Raw genomic sequence first — 24,016 nt, forward strand, 5'->3', positions numbered from 1 at the left:
GCACTACTGGAGGATTTTAGTTCTGAGCTCAGCAACTCTGGGGGTCTCTTTGACCTTCCCAATGTCCACATTGTACACTGTTGTCTGTACAAAGGTGTACATGCTGTGCAGGCTGGTATTGTAAGCAACACCAAAAACAAAGTGGGCCTTGAACATTTCATCGAATGCACCAACAGCACTCACTGACTTGCAGGGCAAGGCTCGTTTATCAAGGACGATGTAGTAGACATGGATGTCGCTCTTCCTGGACCCGACCGCAAGCAAATATGGCTGTTTGCTCTGCTCGATAGCATCAAGGTGCTGCTGGATGCTGGTTCCTGCCTGAAGATGACAAGTAACATTATTAGATTATCATAACTGCAGCATTGACCTATCTTATAAGTTGGGAGAGCAGGTTGTTTGTCGACCGAAGGGTCTGTGGTGCAAACCCGGCTCCGCAGTGTCCTTGAGCAGGACTATGAATGAAAACTGACATTCCTACCAACTCTGATATATTTGAAATTGATCACGGTTTCTCTCCCTAATAATAAAAAGAAGAATACCAATACTAACACAAACCTTCAGGAATTTAACAAGAAGATTCTCGGCTTGGGATGCAGCCATGTGGCCAGCTCTTTTGCGACCTTCGCCTCGTGTTGGAGGAATCAAATGGAGCAACAGAAGGATGGAGGAAAGGTCACTGTCCCATCCTTAACAAGAGAGAGAGAGAGAGAGAGAGAGAGAGAGTTCAGCTTCTTATTTTGTGTGTGTTCAAGTTCTTATCTAGTGAGCATGTGCACATGTGTGAAAGAAGACGTGCGTGTATGTTCAGTTTCTTATTTTGTGTGTGTGTGTGTGTGTGTGTGTGTGTACGTGCACGAGAGAGGGGAAATGTGTGAGAGGGAGAGAATGCGAGTGGGAGAAAATGTGAGTGTGAACGTGCGTGAGGGAGTGAGAGAGGAGGGTTGAAAAGGTGCAAAAGACATTTTGATCTCACCATCAGCATCTGTGTCCGCTCCCGCAACTGTAGATTCTGCCATCTCGATCAGCTCCAGGAGTTCCTCTCTCTTACTTGTAAGGGACTTGCTTAACTGGATGATCTTCTGCTTGAAGATCGTTGGCCACTTTTCTAGGAACTTAGCAGATGTTTCCTCTCCAAACAGCTGGACAAAGTCCTGTTCAATCTGAAAAACAAAAACATCAACAAGTTTAGTCAACTTTGTTTACCTTTGATATTTACTAAAAACACCTTTTGTGGGGTTGATCACCAGCATACAAATGAAGTGAACAACTAACATTACAGAAGTATTGTTATGTTTACATTTACTGATTAACCCAAATTGACACCTGGAGACCCCCATTAAATTTGGCTGTTCTTTATAAAGCATTACCAAGCCTTTGACATCCAGGAAGCGTGGAAATTCACTCAGGATGGTGGAGCATTTCACTGGGTCTTGAATCATCTTCTTCCGATATGCAAAGGTCAGTTTCATCTTCTGTTTGATGGTTTCTTCATCAGAAGAATGCTTCATCAGAGAGATAGCCTCTCTGTACTGGTCTTCACTCAGAACCAAAGTGGATGACACCGTCTCTCTCTCAGCAGTGGGCCCTCCGGAGTATTCTGGTGTGGGTCGTTTCTCAGATGAAGAGGAATTCCTCTGAACAGTCTTGATTCTGTAGGCAAGGTACCCATCTCCACTCTTGGGATCGAAATAATGTTCCTTTAGAAAAAGAAAATACTGTTGTCATGAATCAAAGAAAAATAACCAGGGCTTATTCACTCAGATACCATACCACACAAATTAAGACAGAGGCGTGTACTTACATATCCCTTTTCGCTGTAAGGATCCTTCAGGTACGGGAACAAGGAGACAATGCCTTCTGCAAACATCTCCCTCACCCTACGCGGCGGTGATGTCCTGAGGAAAAGATAATGTTCAATGTTAAACACTTTTGGATTAATCACTTCATCCAAAAGTTCACTTCAACCAACTCCAGTGCTTCCCTCCAGGAAGCACTGGAGTTGGACTGCAGTTATTCAAATATTCTAGAGGAAAACCCTGTGTCTATGGTGCAACTGGCTACAAAATTGGACTCAACTAGTAAAACATACCCATGTTTCTCTGTCATCTCTGCAACCAGAATGTTGACCATCTTTCTTCTGGTGCTGTCAGTCAAGCCTTTCGTTTTTGAGTATTCCCTCAGGACAACCTCTCCACCAGGTTTCTTCTTGAGTATGGTCTCGATCAGCTGTGGAAAAAACAGCAGTGTTCAAATCCATTTGCTGGCAGAATGAGCTTACAAGCAAAATGAAGCAAACACGTTACATACATTTGAGAGAGGGACTGCACACTCCCGGATTGACTTAACAAATATTTAACTTTGTAAATAACTTGTTTTGCTTATGCACTTCTTCAGCTCTCAACTGAGGGACTGGTTTGGGTCAACAAGTCACAACCACCTGTGCGCTGGTGAGTGTCCTCTGTGTTGGATGAGCACAGAGAACTTTATCAAATGCGTACATACCAATTCTGCTTCATCAGTTCTTTGACGTTTTCTGGTAGGGCTCAAAATGATTGTATCATCCGAGTCTGAACCCACCACAGAGCTTGCAGAGGACAGACTTGCCAGAAGAGATTCTAAAATACACATAAAAATGGCAATACATTCATGTCAAATGTTATATTGAAGTCCTATGCAGACAATACTCCACAGCAAACATGTATACAGTGCACCTCTGTCAGAGGCATTGAGAAGAAAATATCCATTGAGCCATACTGTTATGGTTTGCCACAGGTAACCAAGTCTTTAAAAGGCATGCACCTGTAGCTTCATTGTCCAGTGAAAGCTTGAAAATGCCAAGGTCCGGCTCCTTTATCACCTCCTCGAACACATCACCATCAACTTCAGTTCCAGATCCATCATACAGCTTTGCATGGGATAAACTGGAAACTGGGATTTCAAACTTCTTGAAAGCTTCGAGAAACATGAAATGCCAATATAGATCAATTGTGTACAGTGTGGGACAGTGTGTGATTTAAGCGACATTTAGTGGTGAAACTGAATGCTCTACTGACTTGCATTAAATTCAAAATGGTATTCTCCATTATTAAGTGACCCACCTCTCAACGGATTGCTCAGGATTTTTGGACAAAGGATCTTACTTACAAGGTAGCAAGTGTGCCATAAATCAGTGGAGACAGTTTTCAACCAGTTATCCATTCTATTTGCATAATTTGCAAGTGCTAGGGTAGTACAAATGAATGGTATGCTTAGCTCGCCACAAATGAGTCTTAACTACTCCACAGTACACCAGAGCAAATAAAATATCATGCTAGTCTATTCATGTTAATGTGTTTATAGAATAATTTTGAAAGTAGAACTGTCCTTTAATTGCTTTACGTTTTTAGGAAATAATCTCTCAGCAGCAAGGAAGTGATTAGCAACCAATAGGCTGTGTGCACCACTGTAGTCTTGCTCAAATATTACTTCCTGAATAGAGATGGCATATTCATTTCCAACCCTTCAACTAAAAACTATGTGCATAACTGTAGTTCAGCTCCAGTACTTCCTGAAGGAAGGTCACACATGGGTTTCTTGTTGAAACACTGTTGGATAAAATGATGATGCTGCATCAGGTGCAGCACACCTGAAGAGTACAGGGGTGCACAGAGCCTACTCACTACTATCAGAAAGTAGCACCGGTAGGTGAATGAGGTATCACTCTGCTGCTGCTGCTGTAATATCCCAGAGAAACTACTTTTTCAAAATGTAAAGTTATCTAAGGATATTTACTTCTAAAATGATACTATCAACACAAAAATTCACACCAATAGACTGGCGTCATATTTGATTGGTGTTTCAGACACTGTGAACTGGATGAAATGTGTTGAAAACGGTCTCCACTGATAAATTTCACACTCACTTACTTGTAGATGAGGTACTTGGTCCAAAATCCTGAGCTACCCCTTTAATAGAGGCCGCCATTTTTAATTCAACGCAAGTCAATGAAACATTCAATTTTACCACTGGATGTAGCTAAAAACCACACTGTCCCTTTAACACACCACATACTATTACTTTAATATACGGGTGGTTGACGTGACACTCAATTTTTGTGTTCCCAGTGACAAATATTACTAAAATTTGATAATATTTCATTAAAATTAATGTTTTAATATGCAGTTCATTCTTCTACATCTAATCCATCTGCAAACAATGAGTATCGTTCTTCAACTATGCAAATATTCTGTTTTGAACATGACATTTGTCCACCGATGCAACTGTCCTAGGTAGCATTACTTATCTTAAAACAACTGTAATTTAATGAAAAATTAATCTTAATACATTAAATACTTGAATGCATCTCATACAAGTGTTTACTTAATGCATCTAGAGGATATAAGTGTTAAGATCCCTATGTAGAGTTATTATGACACATTACATTTTGTCCGCAAAACTGGTGTCCTACTGGAGCAACGCCGTTATGTAGATATAAAACAGGCATTAATGTGACCACCCCATTACTGAGAGGGGTCCTTCCAGAATCAGGAAGGACAGAAGACATCTCTGGAGCAGGTGGACTGCACACAAGATCAGTTCTGTCTCAAATATTTTCATAATATTACTATTTCCGTGCAGTGTTGGAACTGGTCGTCTTAAGGTAGTCCTTTGGTACAACGCAGTTTAAGTATTGATCTGAATATTTTTTATCAATTTACATTGATTGATCATTGAAAATAATGTAAATTGATAAAAATATTCATAACTAATATGCCTTGGGCTTATCCATCTTATCTGTCCAACATTCTCTGAATTAAATAATTAATTCTTTATTTTGTTGCACCGGTGGACACATTTTAGGACTACCACACCAAAAGTTAATAATATGCTAAATATATGAAGAATTAGAAATGGACACATTCAGTTTTGAATTATTCACATATAAGGGAATATAATTGTATGTCATTTGACATATATTTTTTTAATTATTCTGTTTTTCACTTTTCGCGTCAACCACCAGATAATAAACAATAGGATTTATAATGCTATATTATACAATACCTATTGTCTTCTTTTACAACAAACTATAGTTAAAATTTGACTTACCTCCAGTTAAAAGGCTGTCCAGTGTGAGGTCAGTGATTTTCACATATTTTTGCTCCCCTTGGTACTTTACTTTGATCAGCATCTGGAATTAATGACAAGAACAGCTATAAAGGATTTCAACATTGTGACAAAGACTCCACCAATGAGACTGACAAAACAAATAGCCAAGCATAAACTAATTTAAACTGATCTAGTCGACTAAGGGAAAAAACTGCTGTAATCAACTGTTAAAGACATGATCAAAAATAAACACAGGGAAGCTGGTATTGGACTACACATGATGCAACACATTCCACAAGATGCGAGAGAGAGAGAGAGAGAGAGAGAGGCTGAAACAGTGTGCAAAGCCTGGCCATAGAAGTGAGAAGGTACAGACAAATACTGCTACAGAAAGACAACAGCCACCACTGTGACCTACACACAGAAGTATCAGAGATACACTTTCTCCTGACACAGTGCAGTGCACAATATATTAAATATATTAGAAAGAACATTTTGGGAAAATGACAAATGCATATATTTTGAAAAGATGGCTAAATGAATCTCCTGCCTGAGTTCATCTAAGAGTAAAGAAAGAGAAATGCCTCGTCCCTGCCATAAAAAAGGAACCTGCTGAGGTGAAATTTACATCAGCTAAATGTCTAGCCCTTGTCCCTGAGGTAGGGAGACGTTAGTGCTATCCCAACTAGCTAGCTAACGCTAGTTTTCATGACGCAGAAATGTAACGTTAAGGAGTCGACTTTAAATTGGCTAATACAATGGTAATTACCTATCAATAGTACTTTCTATAAAAACGTAAATGTTAAGTCCTGTCAAATACTACCACATACTTCAGCTACAACATATCAAAACAGCTTGTCCCACTAGCTTACCTGTGCTTCGCATCAACACATGGCTCATTTGAATATTCAAATGACGGCTACGACTATAAACCACATGAGCCAACCGCAGTAACTTTAGCCAACAAACCCGAAAAGCACCAAGTCAGCTAATGTTCATTAAATATCCCACGACTATCATTACCGTTACAACAACATTGTCAATCTACCCAGATGAGACAGAAACCAATGCATTGAGATGGAGTTGGCTAACTTGCTTGTAAGTTGCAACATCACTATGACCACAAAACGTAACGTTAGCTTACAACGCCAAAATGCGGCATCAAACATAACTCGATTATAATTCACACTGAATAAAGAACTCACCTTGTATGAGATATAATTAATCGACCATAGTACGAGTTAGCCAATTTAAGTAACGTTTCTGCACAATAGTGACAGTACTATAAATCCGTTATTGGGCCTGAAGTCAAGTCAAGTCTGCAGGAAGGACTGCTTCAAACGCCATCGAGAACCACCACAGCTTTTAGCAACCCATTAGTTGCCTTTGTCTAAATTCCCGCCTGCAAAGTTTACTCGGATAACGAGTAACGTACGGGTAGCCCTTCACATGACCGTGGTCGCATTCATGTGAAGGGCTAAGGTTACCCGAAAAGCTAAGGGCTAGCCAGCTAACGTTGTTGTTAGACCTGATATGTTGGCTAACAGCTAAATGACAGCAATCTCTTCTTAGCTACAGGCTATAAGGAAAACTGCCAATCTCACTGGGGGCAGGGGGGAAAACATCAAACACAACTCTGTATACCCTTATAGTCGTTTTTACAAAATGAACACGTAATGTTAAATAGCTTACCTTAAATGCATCCACGATTATAACACAACATACAGCTAGCAAAATTAAGCAAACTAAACGTTAGTTTGTGGCGCTTGTCCGACTCATCGATGTCACTGAACTCACTGTGCCAGGTGCCAGTCCTAACGTAAGCTAGCGTAGTAAGGTAACGAAGTAACGGTTACGCTTTGTCTAAGTTCCCGCCAGCGAAGTTTTAAAAATTCTAACTTACGGAGGACTCCACCATAAAACTTAAGTCTCCTGCATGAGTTCCATAACGTTAGTCTGGCAGCAAACAAACCGAAAAACACCGACCCGTTATAACCAGCTACAAGAGAATAGCCCAGAAAGTGTACAATTATATATATATTATATAGAATTAGCTAGCTAGCTAGCTAATGCTATCTTCGACGGTAACGTTAGTTGGTGAAGTAGGCTGAGGCTTTACTAAAGCTAGCTACACACATGTTTATCTTTTAAAATTGCATGTCTGAAAACCAAATAATTAGAATAGTGAAATGAAATACTCACTTTTGCTGGTATCTGTGTAGCTCGCTACCGATTGCTTGTCCATCCAACAATGGCGTCAAGTGGAAAGGAAGTTGGAAGGGAAAAATGGGCGTGGTTATGATTTACTCCTAGAGATAATTTTATATTTTACTCCAGTTACCAACATGTATACCAGTGCTTATTTTACACTGGCAGTTGCAATATCAACTCCATGGGTGTTGAAAACTTTTTACACTGTGAATTTAACACTGTTGATTTTGCTGTGCATGCAGGCATGAAAATCACTCACCTTTCGGCGAAATTCGCCGTTTTGAAGCCAAAACAGGTGACCTACGTGATTCGAAGCAGTTCGCTTCGTTCGTGCTGCCTGGCGCTTGACTGAATTTGCGTGGTGATATTATCCACCGTGACCAGAGCTTGCACACAGGAGTCAGAGTGCAGACCACCAGAAGCTGGAAGTTGGATTTACTGGACTGAATTTGGTGAGTGATGGTTTCAATCATTTTTATATTTGCTGGTATATCTAAGCTACCCAGGAGCTCTGTTGACATAGGCTTAGTTAACGTTAGCTACAGCTTGATGACTTCAGTCATTGAACACAGTAAGAGAACATAACGTTAGCTGCTAGCCAGCTAGAGCTCCGGTGGAAAATGATTAGCTAACGCTACTTAGTTAGATATTGTTACTGAAGTTAGCTTCGAGCTTGTAAAGCTTACGGTAAATCACAGAAAAGAAACGCTGGTTATATTGCTTCTTTCTAAATTCTCTATAACTTGTATTTCCAGGACGTGTGGATGCTATTGAGGTGAGAGGACTGGCAAGGCTGAAGGTGAAGTGGTCCAACTTTCTATCAATAAGGCTAAACTAGAGAACACCTTAATAGCAGTGGTGTTGTCTATGTGATACGCAGGTATACGCCCTATATACTCGCTAGATTTTTTTTTCTTCTTCATATATCCACTTGATGCGCGAGCATACGTAACAACGGCTCTCAAGCTACTGGCAGTGCTCAGCAGACCAAGAAACAGACTGCTGAAGGAGAGAAGAGGGCAAGGCTGAGACATGTGGCATCACTGGTGGTCCAGGCAAAAAAAAAGGAAAAAAATGTTCACTATCCCTTAAAAAGTGTTTTGATTATTGTTCTTCACTTTCTTCTTTTTATTATTAGGGCCTCGGGGCAATCGCACCGAGCACTACTGTTATACTGTGGATTTCTTCTTATTCCTCTTCCGGACGCAATTTCGTCCCGCTACTAGTCCTGCAACTCTTCGAGTTGCAGGACAAATTATATATCAAAACGTGCGGTTTGATCGGGATCGGTGTGCTATTACTTTTCTCTACGGAATATGAATTTTTCGCGACTTGCGTCGCGAAAAAGTGCCCAAAATTTTGCATTGAAATGAATGGGACGGCTGAAAGAAAATTAGCAAAAAAGAACATTAATTGAAGATTTTCAGACGTCTACTTCTCCGGCATAATTTCACCTAGAGACTCCATTTAAACTTTAAACAGTAGACACAAGTCTTGTGTATTGGTGTATTACTTTGCGTTTCGATAGGTCATATAGTTTTTTATCAATCCCTGTTCAATGACCATGATCATTTTTGGAGAAATTCTGAGATTATAATGGGTGTGTATTGCACGGAATGTTCGTGTCAGAGTGTGTGATGTCATCGCTCAGAGTGTAGAGGGAGAGGTAAAACTGTCAAAAAATAAATTTGAAAACTGCACTCCAGGCCACAAATTCCACTCTACAGAAATAATTTATACATAGAAATGTAGGAAAATTTGTCTTCTCACTCACAATCCTCTGGTAAAGCTGTCAGAGTTATAATTTGGGCGTACGACGCAAAGATGCGCCACCAAAACCACCAACAGCCTCATTGGGTCCCATATTAAAAACGCAGGAAGATTTCGGTAAAAATGGGATTTAACTGTTTTTTTAGATCGCTCTAACAAAGCTATTTTTTCATTTTTCTTAAATAAAAAAACATATGTAGAGATTCAGGAAGAACTCAGGACGCTCAAAGTGAAGTCGGATCAATGATAGGTATTATGGTTTTGCCAAAAATGCACAATGGTCATTTAATGTAATATCAGTTAAAGATACACGCACACACACACTTGTCATTTAATGTAATAACAGTTAAAGATACACGCACGCACACACACACTGGTCATTTAATGTAATAACAGTTAAAGATACACGCACGCACGCACACACTGGTCATTTAATGTAATATCAGTTAAAGATACACGCACGCACACACACTGGTCATTTAATGTAATAACAGTTAAAGATACACGCACGCACACACACACTGGTCATTTAATGTAATAACAGTTAAAGATACACGCACGCACACACACAATGGTCATTTAATGTAATATCAGTTAAAGATACACCGTACACACACACACACACTGGTCATTTAATGTAATAACAGTTAAAGATACACGCACGCACACACACACTGGTCATTTAATGTAATAATAGTTAAAGATACACGCACACACACACACACACTGGTCATTTAATGTAATAACAGTTAAAGATACACGCACGCACACACACACACTGGTCATTTAATGTAATATCAGTTAAAGATACACGCACGCACACACACACTGGTCATTTAATGTAATAACAGTTAAAGATACACGCACGCACGCACACACACACACGCGCACACTCCTCCAGATACAAATGTTTCACACACACACATTTTGAGGTTAAAGGGCATAGGTTGCTGTATAAATAAATACTTGACGAGGAATAGTATCATAACATTACTAGTATTAATTGTTTGAAATCTCTGAAGAATCTCATCATAGTGTACACACACCGGCAGTAGCCCCCGTGGCCCTTTCAAAATTTCCCCCAGAGGAAATTTTCTAGTTATTTGTATTATTCTTCCAGGGCGTAATTTAGAAACTCTGTTCAAATTTGTATTTGTATTTCCTTGTACAAATGTTAAGTCTATTGTTATTGTCATTAATGTGTGCCTTTTAATTCAATGTTCAACTCAATACAGTATTTTTTCAGAACCTGTGCTTGGCTTATTGCATCCACTCAACTCATTTGGCTACTGTGAAATTGGCAAAGTGAAACTTTGTCTGAAATTGCATTTCTGATTGATGGTATGTTTCGATCATGGTGGAAAACACTTATTAGGTTGGTTTCTTTGCCCCCCCCCCCCAAAAAAAAACCCCCACATATTCTGTAAATGTTAGACTCAGTGACAGGCTGGCTTGAAATGGCTTGCATAATACTTAAACCCCTAAACCCCTCTTCCCCCATGTGCACCCAGTTTGCAAAAAACAACAACGCAGGAGCAGGGGCCCTAGAGTCCCCCCACCCCAGAGACCACGTCGCCCCTCGCGGTCCTTCTCACCTTTTTCACCCCTGACCCGTTTTCATGTCTGCACATGGACTTCTCTGAGAATTATGCCTGCAAGCTTCACACCGAAATCCAAGCTTTCCATTTTGGTGGAAACCGTAAACAGGCCACTATACACACGTGTGGTCTACACATCTGAAGGGATCCAGTATGCAACAATTGCAGGGAGCCTCCGCCAAAATGAGAGAGCTGTGTCGGCACACATCGAGCCAATTTTAAAGGACATCAAGCAGCGCAACCCCAGTCTGACGATTATCCACTTCATGAGTGATGGGCCTGTGACTCAATATAGAAATAAAAAGGACTTTTATATACTGAGCACACTTCCTTCCATCATGGGCGTCAAAAAAGTCACGTGTAACTTTTCAGAAAAGGGGCCCCTGACGGAGTGGGTGGCATTGTAAAGCGCACTGCTGATGAAAAGGTGAAAATGGGAGCCGACATCCAGACCCCAAAAGACCTTTTTGATGCCATACAGAGCACATCTTCAAGTATTAAATACTTCTGGATCCCAGAAGAGGACATCCTGCGACATGATGAAGCTGTCCCTGAAAAGCTGCCAGTCATAAAGGGCACCATGAAAATACACTAGATTGTGTCTCTCGCCCTTGGGAAACTGTCCTGTTTCTGCAGTCGAGGAACAAGCACTGACTGTGACTGCCACAATCCATATGAGATTGAGTTAAATACCATAGAGGACACAGAGGAAACCCCTTCAACTTCAACAAGTGCAACACCACAACTGTCCATCACACCAGACCTAGCTGGCAGGTTTGTAGTTGTCAAATATGAGATATACAAGCCCGCTTGTCAGAGCCTGAGCCATCAACAAACCGCTATCAAAGCTATGTGTCAAGGACTGGAAAACATTCCAAAGCATGTGGTAGCGGCAAAAACAGGAAATGTGGAGAAATCACCTCCAAAAACACCCCCAGCCAAATACATCAATAGTTTATAAGTTAACTTACAAGTCATTAGTTGTTCAAGTTACCTCTTTTTAATGGACAAATCAGTTTTCAGTTTTAAGGTATTTTACTAAAAATGTACTGTCATTGAATTTATGAAATGCCGGCAAAATGAAATTATGAAATGCCTACATTTAACCCTCATACCGTCCTCCAGGGTCAAATTGACCCCATCTCTTTCTTTCTTTCTTTCTTTCTTTCTTTCTTTCCCTGACTTGTGTTCTGTTAAACGGTCAGTTCTGTTTTTGAAATTAAGATTAAAAATGTATTTTTCAAATATTTAACAGTTCTCAGTGTCTCTCGCTTTGTACTATGTATGACTGTTGAAAAGATATGTTCATGAGTAGTGAAAAACTTTGAAATCTTGCAGTGTGCCTTTCCTGGATAACAGCGTGTCATTCCGGGTAACAGTGATGGAGTGAAGTAATTTAACCTAAAATGTAATATTATCTTACACAATCGGGTTTTCTTGAGTTGAGGATACAATGACAAAAGTTTTTACCTTTACTATAAAGTATTCTAATACATTTTCTAGTTTTTTTCTCTTTTTGGCATGAAAGATTGTACGATTAAGAGCACCTAATAAGCCCGTTCCAGTATAACTAACCAAATATATCGCAAACATTTTTGATAAAAATGTGTTTTTCTGAGCAGTAATTGTTTGTTGAACTCTAAAAATTTATATCTATTAACTTTTATAAGCTAACAATGGTAGAAATTTTAATTATTTTAAAATCAATTCCCGTTACCCGGGAAGGATTTTTCATACATTTTGCATACAATCCACAAAAAATATGCAAATTTAATTCTTAAAATTAATCTCTGTTGTTGAGTTGTATACAGAACAGTCTGATAAACATAGAAAGAGCTTAAATAGGCATTTTTAGACATTTTCATATATTTTCACATTTTAAATCCTTATTCGTCTTTATAGATATAAAAAAGGACGTTTACCAGTTTGGTCTCATAACTTTGACCCTTTCACACTGTATTTTCACTTAATGACAGTTTATTTGAACGTTTTGTTCAGTAAAAATGTCTTGTTCAGCGTTTGGTTGGACTAATAGACACTCCAAGGAGTCACTGTTCATTTTTCTGAGGTCAGTAACATACATTTTGTTTTTGTTTTTTGCTAGCCAAAATTAACATCCCAGTTAATGCCCCAGTTAATGCTAACATGAATTAGCAGCGGCTTCTCTCATTCGGGTTGCCGGTGTAGAGAGGCGTGTAGTCAGTGTTGTCAGATCCCTCTTGCTCCTCCACAGTCCAAATATGGTCTGCTCCCTGTATCGGAAACAAGATGGAGACACAAGATGGCGACACAAGATGGCGATGACTGTAACGCTGAACTCGATGCTTCCAACGGGCAGTCCAATGGGTGACGTCCATTATTTATATACAGTCTATGGTCTACCAGTGTGTTTTCTGCGAAGTAAATAAAACGTCATGGTACAGAGTACCGCCAAGATTTCATTGTATGTACTGAGGTAGCATTTGAGATGCCTGTGTTTTGAAAAATCAAAATTATTGTTGTGAAAAATGACACTGTATTGCTCTGTGGAAAACTGATGGAAACAATGGCCCTCATTTATCAAGCGAGCGTAGAAACGAGCGCAGATCTGAGTGTATTGGTCTTACGACAGGGTCCACGTGTGATTTATCAAACGATCGTATCTCTCCAATCACAGCGTAAGAATGATCGGCTGTTGATAAATGTGGCGGCTCGAAAAATGCGTAATTTAAGTACCACGCCCTAATATATACCCGATTCAGAAGACTCGTCTTCAGAGTTTACGACACCGAAGGGCGCAATACGGCAAAAAGAGGATTTTTTCACCCTCTAAAGTCAGCTTTATTAGCAAAGTGCACCGTTACAATTAACAATAGGGGCAATATAGACATATTAAAGAAATACGCAGCAACGGAGGTTTATGAAATAAAAGTAGCCTTTATAATTATAAACTCAAACAAGTTCACTGAATATTTTACATTTGGAGCACGGACTTAGAAGTTTTCAGCTTTTTGGTTGAAGGAGGTAAACAATGTTTTAAAGTAAGTTTTAATTCTAAAAGAAGAGGAATTTCTCAGTCAGAAAGTGAAACGCTGACGTCCAACAGCTGCAACACAACAAACTGGTTTTGTTTGGCAGCATAAAAAGTGAAAAAGAAGGAAATCAGTGGTGCCGTCAGCAGAGTAGCGGACTATTAAACTCCCGGCGAGGTTTGAGTAATTACATCGTGATATATAAAGCCTAATAATCTATATAATATCCGAATATTGCTATTATTATGATGGAGATATATTATTCACCTCTTTACATTTACTAATAATGATGTCCTATTCAGAGGAGCGTGTGACGGCGCTGATTGGAAATGTTTCTATTCTAGCAGCACCGATGGTAAAAGAGACGCTCCGGTGTCGGAGCTGGATAACAGTAAACAGCAGAAGACAACAACATTTAATATCCTCGGCTGGTATTCTGTTTAAAGAATTTCACGATCGCAGGGTGTATTTATTTTGGGATTATGTTTTAATGATAAATTATGTAGTCTAAACATGTTTTGCTTTGTCACTATTAAAAATCAAAACACCACAGAGTTTTATCAGCTCCAGGCATCGATGCAATAGTCTAAGATCAATTCTCCGACTCAGACGTGTGGACTTCACGCTGACTCAAATTTGCGTACACGAGCTGAGAGCAGACGTGAGATCTGATCGTACCGTCCGCTCACGTCCATATTGATAAATGCCGAGGCTTGCGTAGAAATCATCTTAGGCCCACTATACGCTCACTTTCTGACGTACGCTCGTTTGATAAATGAGGGCCACTGTGTTTTGATGACCATTACCATGCCTTTAAAGTGGAAGTGAAACGTGCAATAATTGGCACTTGTGTCGCTCAAATATACACTAAAAAACACCCTGCCTAATTTTTTTTCAAATCAAAATAGATAAAACCACAGAAATTACCTATTTAATATCCTAATTTAACCTAGCTAGCTCGACAGCACGCCGCCATTTTGGAGTGACGTCATTGCCTATGTCATGGGGTTGGTTGGTTCTCTCGGCGCGGTTCAACCCATAGGTATTACCAGCTACACTACGCAACACATACGTCCATTATTCATTGAAGAAGAGTACCAACATGGATGAGTAAGTCACGCAACTCTGCCTGTTTTGTTTTAAGATGATTTTCTGTTGTTATGTTGTAATTTTCCTTAAGATCGTTCTCCAAGAACTTACATTCTTCCTCTAGGGTGTTTAATTTTTTAAGTCTATTTTTATGTAGGTGGGAACTGAACCGAATGGCATTATTCCTAATGAACCCTTTGGTAGAGGCCCAAATCACTGTCTTATCTGAAACACTATCTTTGTTGAGATTAATAAATTCTTCCAGGCTTGATTTCAATTGTGCTATAAACTGTTCATTCTTTAAGAGAGAAGAATTAAATTTCCATCTACTAGACCTATTCTTGATTCCACCATAATGAAAAGTAGAAATGAAAGGGTTGATATGATATGTGTCTGGGTAAGATTTCTACAGCTACTAGGTGTGATATACTGGATGGAACAAGGAAGTAGTCTATTCGTGAGAAGGTTTTGTGTCTCGAGGAAAAGAAAGTATAGTCTTTTACAGAGGGGTTGTGTACCCTCCACACATCTGACAAATTCAAGTCAGCTATAAAGTGGTTAAGTGCTTTGGAAGCAGAATCTTGAGAGCTTGATACAGCTGAGGAGGACTTATCAAGATTGCAATCCACAAATGCATTCATATCTGACCCAATGTATAATTGGTAATCATTAAGTTTTAACAATTGTAATGTAACTGATGGGAAAAAGTCAGCTTCAAAGGTAGTTGGGGCATATAGGCTTACAAAAGCAACCTTTTTGCCTTGAATGGAGGTGCAGCAAAATGCCATTCGTCCTTCATTGTCCGAGCCAGTCTTTTCAATTCACCTATGGCTAAGCCACGCCCCCAAACGCGATGAGCCAATCACAGTGTGCATAGCTAACTCAATACACTCAGACATTCTCTGCTTCCACATCCAATGAAATGCATTGGAGTTAGTCCGTTTTCAGTCGTTTTTATGTGTTTTTTCTTGAGATTTTAAGTTTAAAATGGTCAAACGGTGTGCATGGGGTACCTGCAACTCTGACACATGGTATCCCGAGAGGCTGTGCGACGGGGTGTATTTTCTACCATTTCCTAAGCCACATCAAGTTATGCGGTAGACCACAACACCAATTTAACGTGGATAAAATTAACAAGGATGTCTACATCTGTTCTAAGGTAAGTCAACAACGTATTTGAGGCAACATATTGTCACTCTGCTAAAGATGTTTAGATGTTAAAGAGGTTAAATTTATCTTTAACAACACTAACGTTAGCCTAACGTTAGAAAACGTTAGGCTAACCCTTTCTAACGTTAGGCTAACCCTTTCTAACGTTAGCCTAACGTTCACTTCTAGCTGCGTTGTACATCATGTCACTTTGTTTGCTGGGAGTTCATTGGCGTGTTATGTGCTAGTTTTTGTACTTTTGCAATCGTACATGATTGTTAGCTGTTGTCCAAAGGGCTCTAGTTATACTAATGTTAACGTTAACTTTCGGAGCTTAGCTTCATTAACTTATCTGTGAAAAACCGAGATAACAAATGTTAGCAATGTTATGCTGAATGATTCATGAAAATACTGTAGCACCAAACTAACGGAGAGGTACTCTTGGTAAAGATGGTAAAAAGTTTAAAAAGACGTATGCAACTTTCTTTCAATACAACAGGGGAGCTTTGTGATATATTTTTTAGAAAAACATGTAATCTTTTTCACTACTCTTCAACAGAACTAAATATTCAAACTATTTACATGCAGTGTCAATAGACAAGAGGTCAGGATCATATACGGATTACCGCATGGGCAAAGTGGGCGTGTGCCCAGGGCCCTAGAGCCAATAGGGGCCCTTGGCCTTCAGATTTATTTTTTATTTATTTTTTGGTACAATTTAAAAATATATTGGAATGAATGTGGCTTTGAAAATGTAGTATGATAATAAAATCAATTAAATGCTTTAGAAATTATAAGATTAAATCAGTAATGTGTGATGGCACAATACGCTGGTCGATGGGGTCAAAGTTGAAAAAAGTGCGTTTTTAAAATGGAGACGTGGGCGCTCAGTGGATCAGCTAAACGAAAACATAGGAAAGAAAAAGCTGAAACGGCTGAAACCACAATATGTAACTGGCCGTAGAGGCCAAACTGGTCTGAGAGTTGGACTGTGATTACTTTATCAAGGACTTTTCCTCGAAGAAGGCCAGGACAAAGCCGGTGGTTTAGGTGAGTAGTCTCTAGGACTGTAGTCGGACGGTCAGTCTGAACACATTAGCGCGATTTAGTGCATTTGTTTATAACCATTACAACATGACTCCTCCATGGCATGTGCTGTATTTGTGTGTGTAAGCGCGTCTGTGTGCGCCGGCCAGAGAGAGAGTATTAATGGGACTCTGGATGCGCTGGTTGATAGTTTCGTTTTTAGAAATAGGTGGTTACCTATATTTTAATTAATACTGCAAGGGCTGGCTATTTGAGCTTTCTGTCTGTCCCATAATATATGTATCGTCCTGTACATGGCAGGTGCCAAACAAAACAGACCTAAACTGACAATAATGTTGTGTGGTTGTGTGTGCCGGTGTTGTTACGTGCGTAAATGGAAAGAGCGCCGTTGCACGCGCACATAATGCGTGTGTAGACAGGGGCTTGTGGTCATGATAATCCGTCTATGTGTATATCGTCCTGTACGTGGCAGGTGCCAAACAAAACAGACCTAAAATGATAGTTATTTTGTGGGGTTGTGTGTTGCCCAGTGTTGTTATGTGCGTAATGGGAAGAGCGCCTTTGCGCGCACACTGTTTGCGTGTGTAGCCAGGGGCCCGTGGCGAGTTTGTGTCCAGGGCCCGTGGTCATGATAATCCGTCTATGGTCAGGATGTTCAAAAGGTCATTGATTTGTGCCGGTTTAGTGTGAGTAATAACTCCTAATAAAATGCTATATTTTTTGTTTAAGCATTTTGTCAATGGAGGGCCCAGCACTGAGTTTCCCCATCCTCATCAAGCTACAAGGACTGGATATACTGTAGGAAAGAGGTGTCATCCATCTCCAAAAAAGAGGTACCTCAAATGCGTGTTGGGTGCACACATACATGAACACACACAGGTTCAAGTCACACTTGAGCATTGATGACATTACATCAAGCTGAAGGCAAAAATCAGAAAAAGGATTTGCACACTGTTGAAAAAATCCCAGCAGCTTTAATAGCAGAAAACATTGGGTTTTGAGAAACACGTTGAAACATTTTATGACATATTATGAATCCACTTAATATCGATTAATCCATAAAATAACCAAAACACATTGATAATGAAAATACATTTTTCTTGCAGCCCTAATGATGTTTTTTTTTCATTTACAGGTGTGAATCAGCTCCCAGAAGGACCACAAAGAACAGAAAAATCAGGAGAGGAGGTGAGATCTATTTCTTGGGACAAAAGTTGTTTACATGAAATTCATGAAGCTTTGTAATCATTGAATTGATGAACAGGACATCTTTGTGAACTCTCTCAATGTACAGATCTGCTCTTGTGTAAAGGACAAAATCACAGAAATCAAGTCCACTTAAAAGCAGCTGCCCTTGGATTTGATAGTAGCAGTTGTGGCTTTTTGAAATTTTGATGTCTTGTCCATTGTTGATGACATAAAAGTCTTTGATCGTTGAGGCAGCTTCTTCTATGGTCATGTCTCTTGATCCAAAGGGGCACTTCATTTCGAGCAGTCCAGTTTCTCCATCATCACATATGATAGCATCCCGGGTAGCACCAAGAAACGGCAGCTCTGGCTGTAGCATTAGGCCAGCATCGTGTACATGTCTACATGGATATGTCTCTTGGTAGAGCTCCTTTGCCTTTGGCTCACTGGCAGTGCCATAGCTCGTTGCCTTTGAGGTGAAGGGTTTGGGGTAGTACATCGACTGAATGAATTCCTCTGTAACTTTTTTTCTTTTCAATATCTCTCCTCACGATCTTTGTGCCATTTCTCACAGGCATCCTGTGCCTTTGTCGCCACTTGAATTTTCCTTGCTTCCTCAAGACTGAAACTCTGATTGACTTGTTCAGATGTTGAGAGATGTCTGGGGAGAGGGGCCTGGGGATGTTGTCGGCACAGGAACAGGATACGGGCAGGGATGATGCCGGCTTGTTTAACACTGGAAGCTACAGGAAAAGGAAATCGAAGTTATGACAAATACAGAAACAGCTGAAATTATAATATAACTAATAATAACATATGAGAGGGAGTGCTCTGTTGTGGTTATTGGCACTGGTGTGCTGCCTTTTTCCGTTTAGGAAATGTGAATGGGCCCTTAGTTTGAATAATTTTACTGATATGTTGGTTGGTTTGTGACATTTGGCTTGCACCAGAACATCTTTATGTTTTCCTTCATTCATTTTAAACCATAAATTTATATTTGCAGTGCCACTAGAGGATGAGCAACCACCCGTGCAACAGCAGCCAGAGGAAGTGCCAGATCATCTGGACCAGCATCCGCCACTGCAGCTGAAGTGGAGCAAGAGCTGCTGAAATTAAGGACTATGCCGGCTCAGAAGGATGCTGAAATTGAAGATTTAAAAAAAAAACAGACTCTAACAACACTGACACCAAAACTCCTGCACCGCAGCAAAATTTCAAACTATTTCCGGTACTGCACTGGCTTCAGTTACGTTTTACGTTCAGTTCAGTTTAACAACTTGTGCTCTGCGTTTGCTGTTCCAAATACTTATACAGCTCCACAAACCTTTGTCCCATTAACATATAAGAGGGTTGATAAAGAAATAAATGAAATGCCACTACTTCACCAACTTTTGCTGGTTCTCATGAAGTTGCGCCAAAATTTTGACTTAAAGGATCTGGCTTACAGATTTCAGATACCAGAACGAAGCGCAGGCACTCTTTTCAACTCATGGGTCAATTACATGTTTGATGTACTTGGTGAATTACCTGTATGGCCACATAGAGACACCATCATCTCCCAAATACCAGATAAATATAAGATCAACTTCGGAACAACTCTAGCAATACTTGACTGCACAGAAGTAAAGATTGAGAGGCCAAGTTCGTTAGTACTGCAGAGTCAAAGTTTCTCAAACTACAAGTCAACCAACACTCTAAAATCACTGATTGCAGGTGATCCACGTGGCGCTATCATGTTTACATCTACTCTTTTTACTGGATCATTGTCTGACAAGGAAATTGTTCAGAAAAGCAAATTCCTTGAGTTTCTGAAAACAATCATGTCTCAAAGCTACCTGAACAAAGGTGATGGTGTAATGGTTGACAAAGGATTTCTGATTGAGAAAGACTTGGAAGAAATTGGACTGAGAGTAAATATCCCCCCTTTTGCTCAGTCAAACAAACAGATGTCTGCCGCTGATGTACACAAAACAAAAAAGATAGCTGCTCACAGAGTTCATGTGGAGAGAGCTATTGCCAAAATAAAGAAATTCAAATTTGGTATGTTGTAAGCACGCTCTCAAATTTTCAGCCTCACATATTATAGGCTAGTTATCCTGTATTTCTCTGTATTGAGCAAGGGATTTAAAATGTCAAAAAGATGGCTCATCTGAAATAATTTTATTCTATGTGTGTATATATGTGTAAAAATTGTTTTTGTGACTGGAATAGTTGTATTTGTTGATATACTGTGATTAGCTGTAAGTGTTGCACATTTTGACTTCTGGGGGCCCCCCATACATCATGATGTAGAGGAATGCACATTGCTTCAATGTTTTCAAATGTAATAAAAATAAATTGATCAACTGTAAGCTGTCATAGTCTACTTATGTTGATATGAATATGAATATTTGAACCATTTTTCCTCCAGATACTGTGCAGTGCGCAGACTGTTAGTGTATTATTTACCTGGTAACTCAAACCACATCCTATTGGAAGTTCCCTTCCCTGTACTGTCACCCTAGCAGCTGTCTGATTGACCAGGTAACTTATTGGGGCCTCGGTCATGTTTTTTATGACATTATAGACGTCTGCTCTCACACCTGACTCTTTCCTGAAAAGGGCAGCAAGGTTGTTTTAGGTAATGTATTGCAAAACTTGAGCTTCATAGTCACCTCACAATGTTATAGTCATACTTTGATATTGTACAGTACATGCAGCATCACAAAGATGAAAACATGCTGTTTCTCTGAGTTCATGAAAATAAAACACAGACTGTTTAACTGCAGAATAAGTACTTTGCCCACCACTGTGTACTGTATATGACATCAACCTATGATAACCTCTTTGGGTTGTAGGAGCAGATGACCGGCTTCTTTTTACGTTTAGCCTTTGCTTTGGCAACAATGACAGCCGTGATGGGCTGGCCGCTTATGATCCGCTTGCCTCTCGGCCGATGCTACTGCTGAGCCCGACTTGTGCAGGACAGCTGATCTCTCCCCCGCAGCCGGTCAACATAATGGAATAGCCCAATAATATGGGAGCAGTAACCTGGTTCCCTATGAATTCAATCCCAATGATGTGTCAGATCAATGAGATGGAACTTGTTACTGTTAGTGTATATTAACAGATGAAAACAAGATAGTAGCAATTAGCATATTTAACAAGTCACGTCAAGTTAGATTAATAAATTTAAAGTAATAATAAATAATAATACATTAATAAATTTAAAGTAAATCATATTTCTTACCCTGCAGTGCATGAACAATGCTGATCGTCTATCTTGTTGTCGGAGATGGTGACGGCAACGAGATGCGGCTTATAACGTTTACACTGTGACCTGTAAACATTTGCCTGTAGCATAAACTTTTCAGCCACCTTCTCAACAATACAATTACTCACATAACCCTCCAATGCATAATGAAGGCCCTTTTGATGATATCTCATGTTTCTGTCTCCAAAAATGATTAATTGCCTCCTGTGAAATTTCTCCGACTGTGACAGCTGCCATAGCGCCCATCACCGAATGTTGACAGTTTGTCCGAGTGAATGGAGGGGGCGGGGCTTAGCCATAGGTGAATTGTCAGTTTAATACCACGTCTCATCAAAATCATAGCACCTTTTGTAAGAGTGCCATCAGTTGCAGCTACCACTGGTTTATAGAATCTATTCTGAATTCTGGTAACACCATTGGGTTTTAGGTGTGTTTCTTGAAGTAGTGCAATATCTACTTTTTTCCTGCGTAATAAATCCAATAGTTTAGTGCGTTTGTAGGGAGAATTTAGTCCTCTAACATTGAATGCCATAACAGAAAGAATCTCTAACCTGTCCGTGCTTCCCTGGGAAAGTGCATTGGTGGTGGAACCCTTCCCTAACCCCCCTGCCCCCCTCCTCCCCACCTTCCCCATCCCCTCTCTCATTCATCTGTGAGAGTCACTCGGCAATGTCAAACACTGAACCCCCAATAACCCCCTCTAATTGAACATTACACCTATTTTTATCTAAAAGAAATAAGAAGAAATATGATAAAAAATAAATAAATAATAAAAAAACAGTAGCCCTGTAATAACATACAACTCTCCAACAGGAGAAGCTACCTAAAAATCCCAAACAAGATTGTATCATGTTTCATATCCTACCCACTGAAATTATACAGGCCTATTGGAATACATGGGATCCAGATTGGAAACCCAAACCAAACTTAATTTGGAACTTTGTAGTTAGAAAACCTTACATTATTCCAATTAGCCGCTATTATCAAGTCGGCTGAAATTAGCACTAAGATTCATTCTTTCAGTGGGGAAACTTAGCCTTAAGGCTAAATGGCTTACCAAGCAAACTGAAATTATCCTGTTGTCATTTTAACCTCACATGAACATTCTTAGCCAAGTCTAAACTTATTAACACAGTAATTCAGTAATCATATTCAACCATTAGCCTTCCCACAGTACTGGAGATAACAATCTTCCACATTCAACAGAAAGTTAGCTCACCACAATTTTGTCCATAGCCTAATACTAGCCTTCGTCATCTGCCAGCACCGATGTTTTCAGGGCTTCATTGGCTTCCTCCGCTGAGTTGAATGACATCTTCATGCCTTTGTAATTCACCTTTAGGATCGCGGGATAAATCAGATACGCGTCGATTCTCCTCTGCCACAACCTGGCTCGAATATCCTTGTACTTCTGCCGTTCTCGCATCGTCCCGGGGCCTTAGTCGGCGAAGAATTGTAGCTGGGTGCCTTCGGCGAGCGTTGGTTTCGCCTTCCTCGCTCCCTCCAGGATCGTCTGTCGGTCAGTGTACCGTAGCAGCCGAAAGAATATGGTCCGCGGTCTCGACGTGCTGTTGGAATAAATCCTATGTACTTTGTCTATCTCGAGCGGGTCAGAGCCAAGCTGTGGAATCCAGGTAGGAAGCATTTTCTGGAGGTAGCTTCTCGGCTCATCCCCCTCAGCTCCCGTTGGCAAGCCCACTAACCTCACATTATTCCTCCTGGACCGGTCCTCCAGGTCGTCAAGCTTTTTTTGTAACTTTGTAACCTCCGCTGAACATGTGCTAGTCTCCTTCTCGTTCTTACGCAAGCTAGCCTGTATGCTATCTATTTGGTTGAAGACCGTGCCAAACTTTTTAGCATGGATGTCAGCCTGTTCTTTTAACGACCGGAGGATGTTGCCGTTTTCCGCCAAATGCTTCTGTATGGGGTTGAGAGCTTTTTCCAGCGATTCGTTTAGCATAAACGCAACCGAATCTTGAAGTGACTCCATCTCAGCTGCCATTGCTCGCTTGATTAGCATAGCAACATCCTCCGGGGATTCGTTTGCCTGAGATCGTTTGTTTGAGTCTTTTTTGGTCGAGGTTTGTTCTTTCTTGGAAGCCATAGTGTCCATGCGATGTTCTTTGTCTGAAATGTGCCATTAGGTGATCTACAAGCACTTTTAACAATAAAATAAGAGGGTTTAGTTTGAGAGCTCAGTGCACTGCTGCCATCTTGCCTCGCACCTCACTGGAACTGTCCAGACATTGTTGACCTCTGGAATAACGTAGGCCTTCTGTATGTTGAACCACTGTCTTTTTGAGATGGTTTCTAGACCAATGGTGTCACACACCTCCATAAATGGACTGCACTCATTTCCAGTGACAAATACAGCAGCAGGGATAGAAACATTGCATCCCATTATTCCTCTAACTAAAGGCTTAGAATTCCACATATAATCATGGCCGTCGATACATGCTGTATTAATTTGAAGCCCAAATCCAAATTTGGAGACTGTTGGTGGTATCACCAAACATTTGCCACAACCTTCCCAATGGCACACATGAAATAGCTACAACAGTTCTCCTGTTGACACAATACTTTTTCTTTCTTGTGAGACATTCGGTTCTTCA

At 40.1% G+C, this 24,016-nt stretch overlaps 1 protein-coding gene across 1 annotated transcript; it reads right to left on the minus strand.

Moving 5' to 3' along the window:
- Positions 1-3: 3 nt before the first annotated feature.
- Positions 4-22,830, minus strand: LOC131961112 (uncharacterized). The gene is made up of 11 exons (XM_059326383.1): positions 22,653-22,830; positions 18,703-18,894; positions 15,781-15,842; positions 5,089-5,170; positions 2,506-2,618; positions 2,093-2,229; positions 1,805-1,898; positions 1,371-1,700; positions 977-1,163; positions 559-689; positions 4-321 (listed from the first exon to the last, which is right to left on the minus strand). The coding sequence occupies exons 1-11, from the start codon at positions 22,828-22,830 to the stop codon at positions 4-6; spliced, it is 1,824 nt and encodes a 607-aa protein (XP_059182366.1).
- Between the last annotated feature and the right edge of the window lie 1,186 nt (positions 22,831-24,016).

The sequence above is a fragment of the Centropristis striata genome, chromosome 22 (assembly GCF_030273125.1).
Source record: "Centropristis striata isolate RG_2023a ecotype Rhode Island chromosome 22, C.striata_1.0, whole genome shotgun sequence".
Lineage (NCBI taxonomy): Eukaryota > Metazoa > Chordata > Actinopteri > Perciformes > Serranidae > Centropristis > Centropristis striata.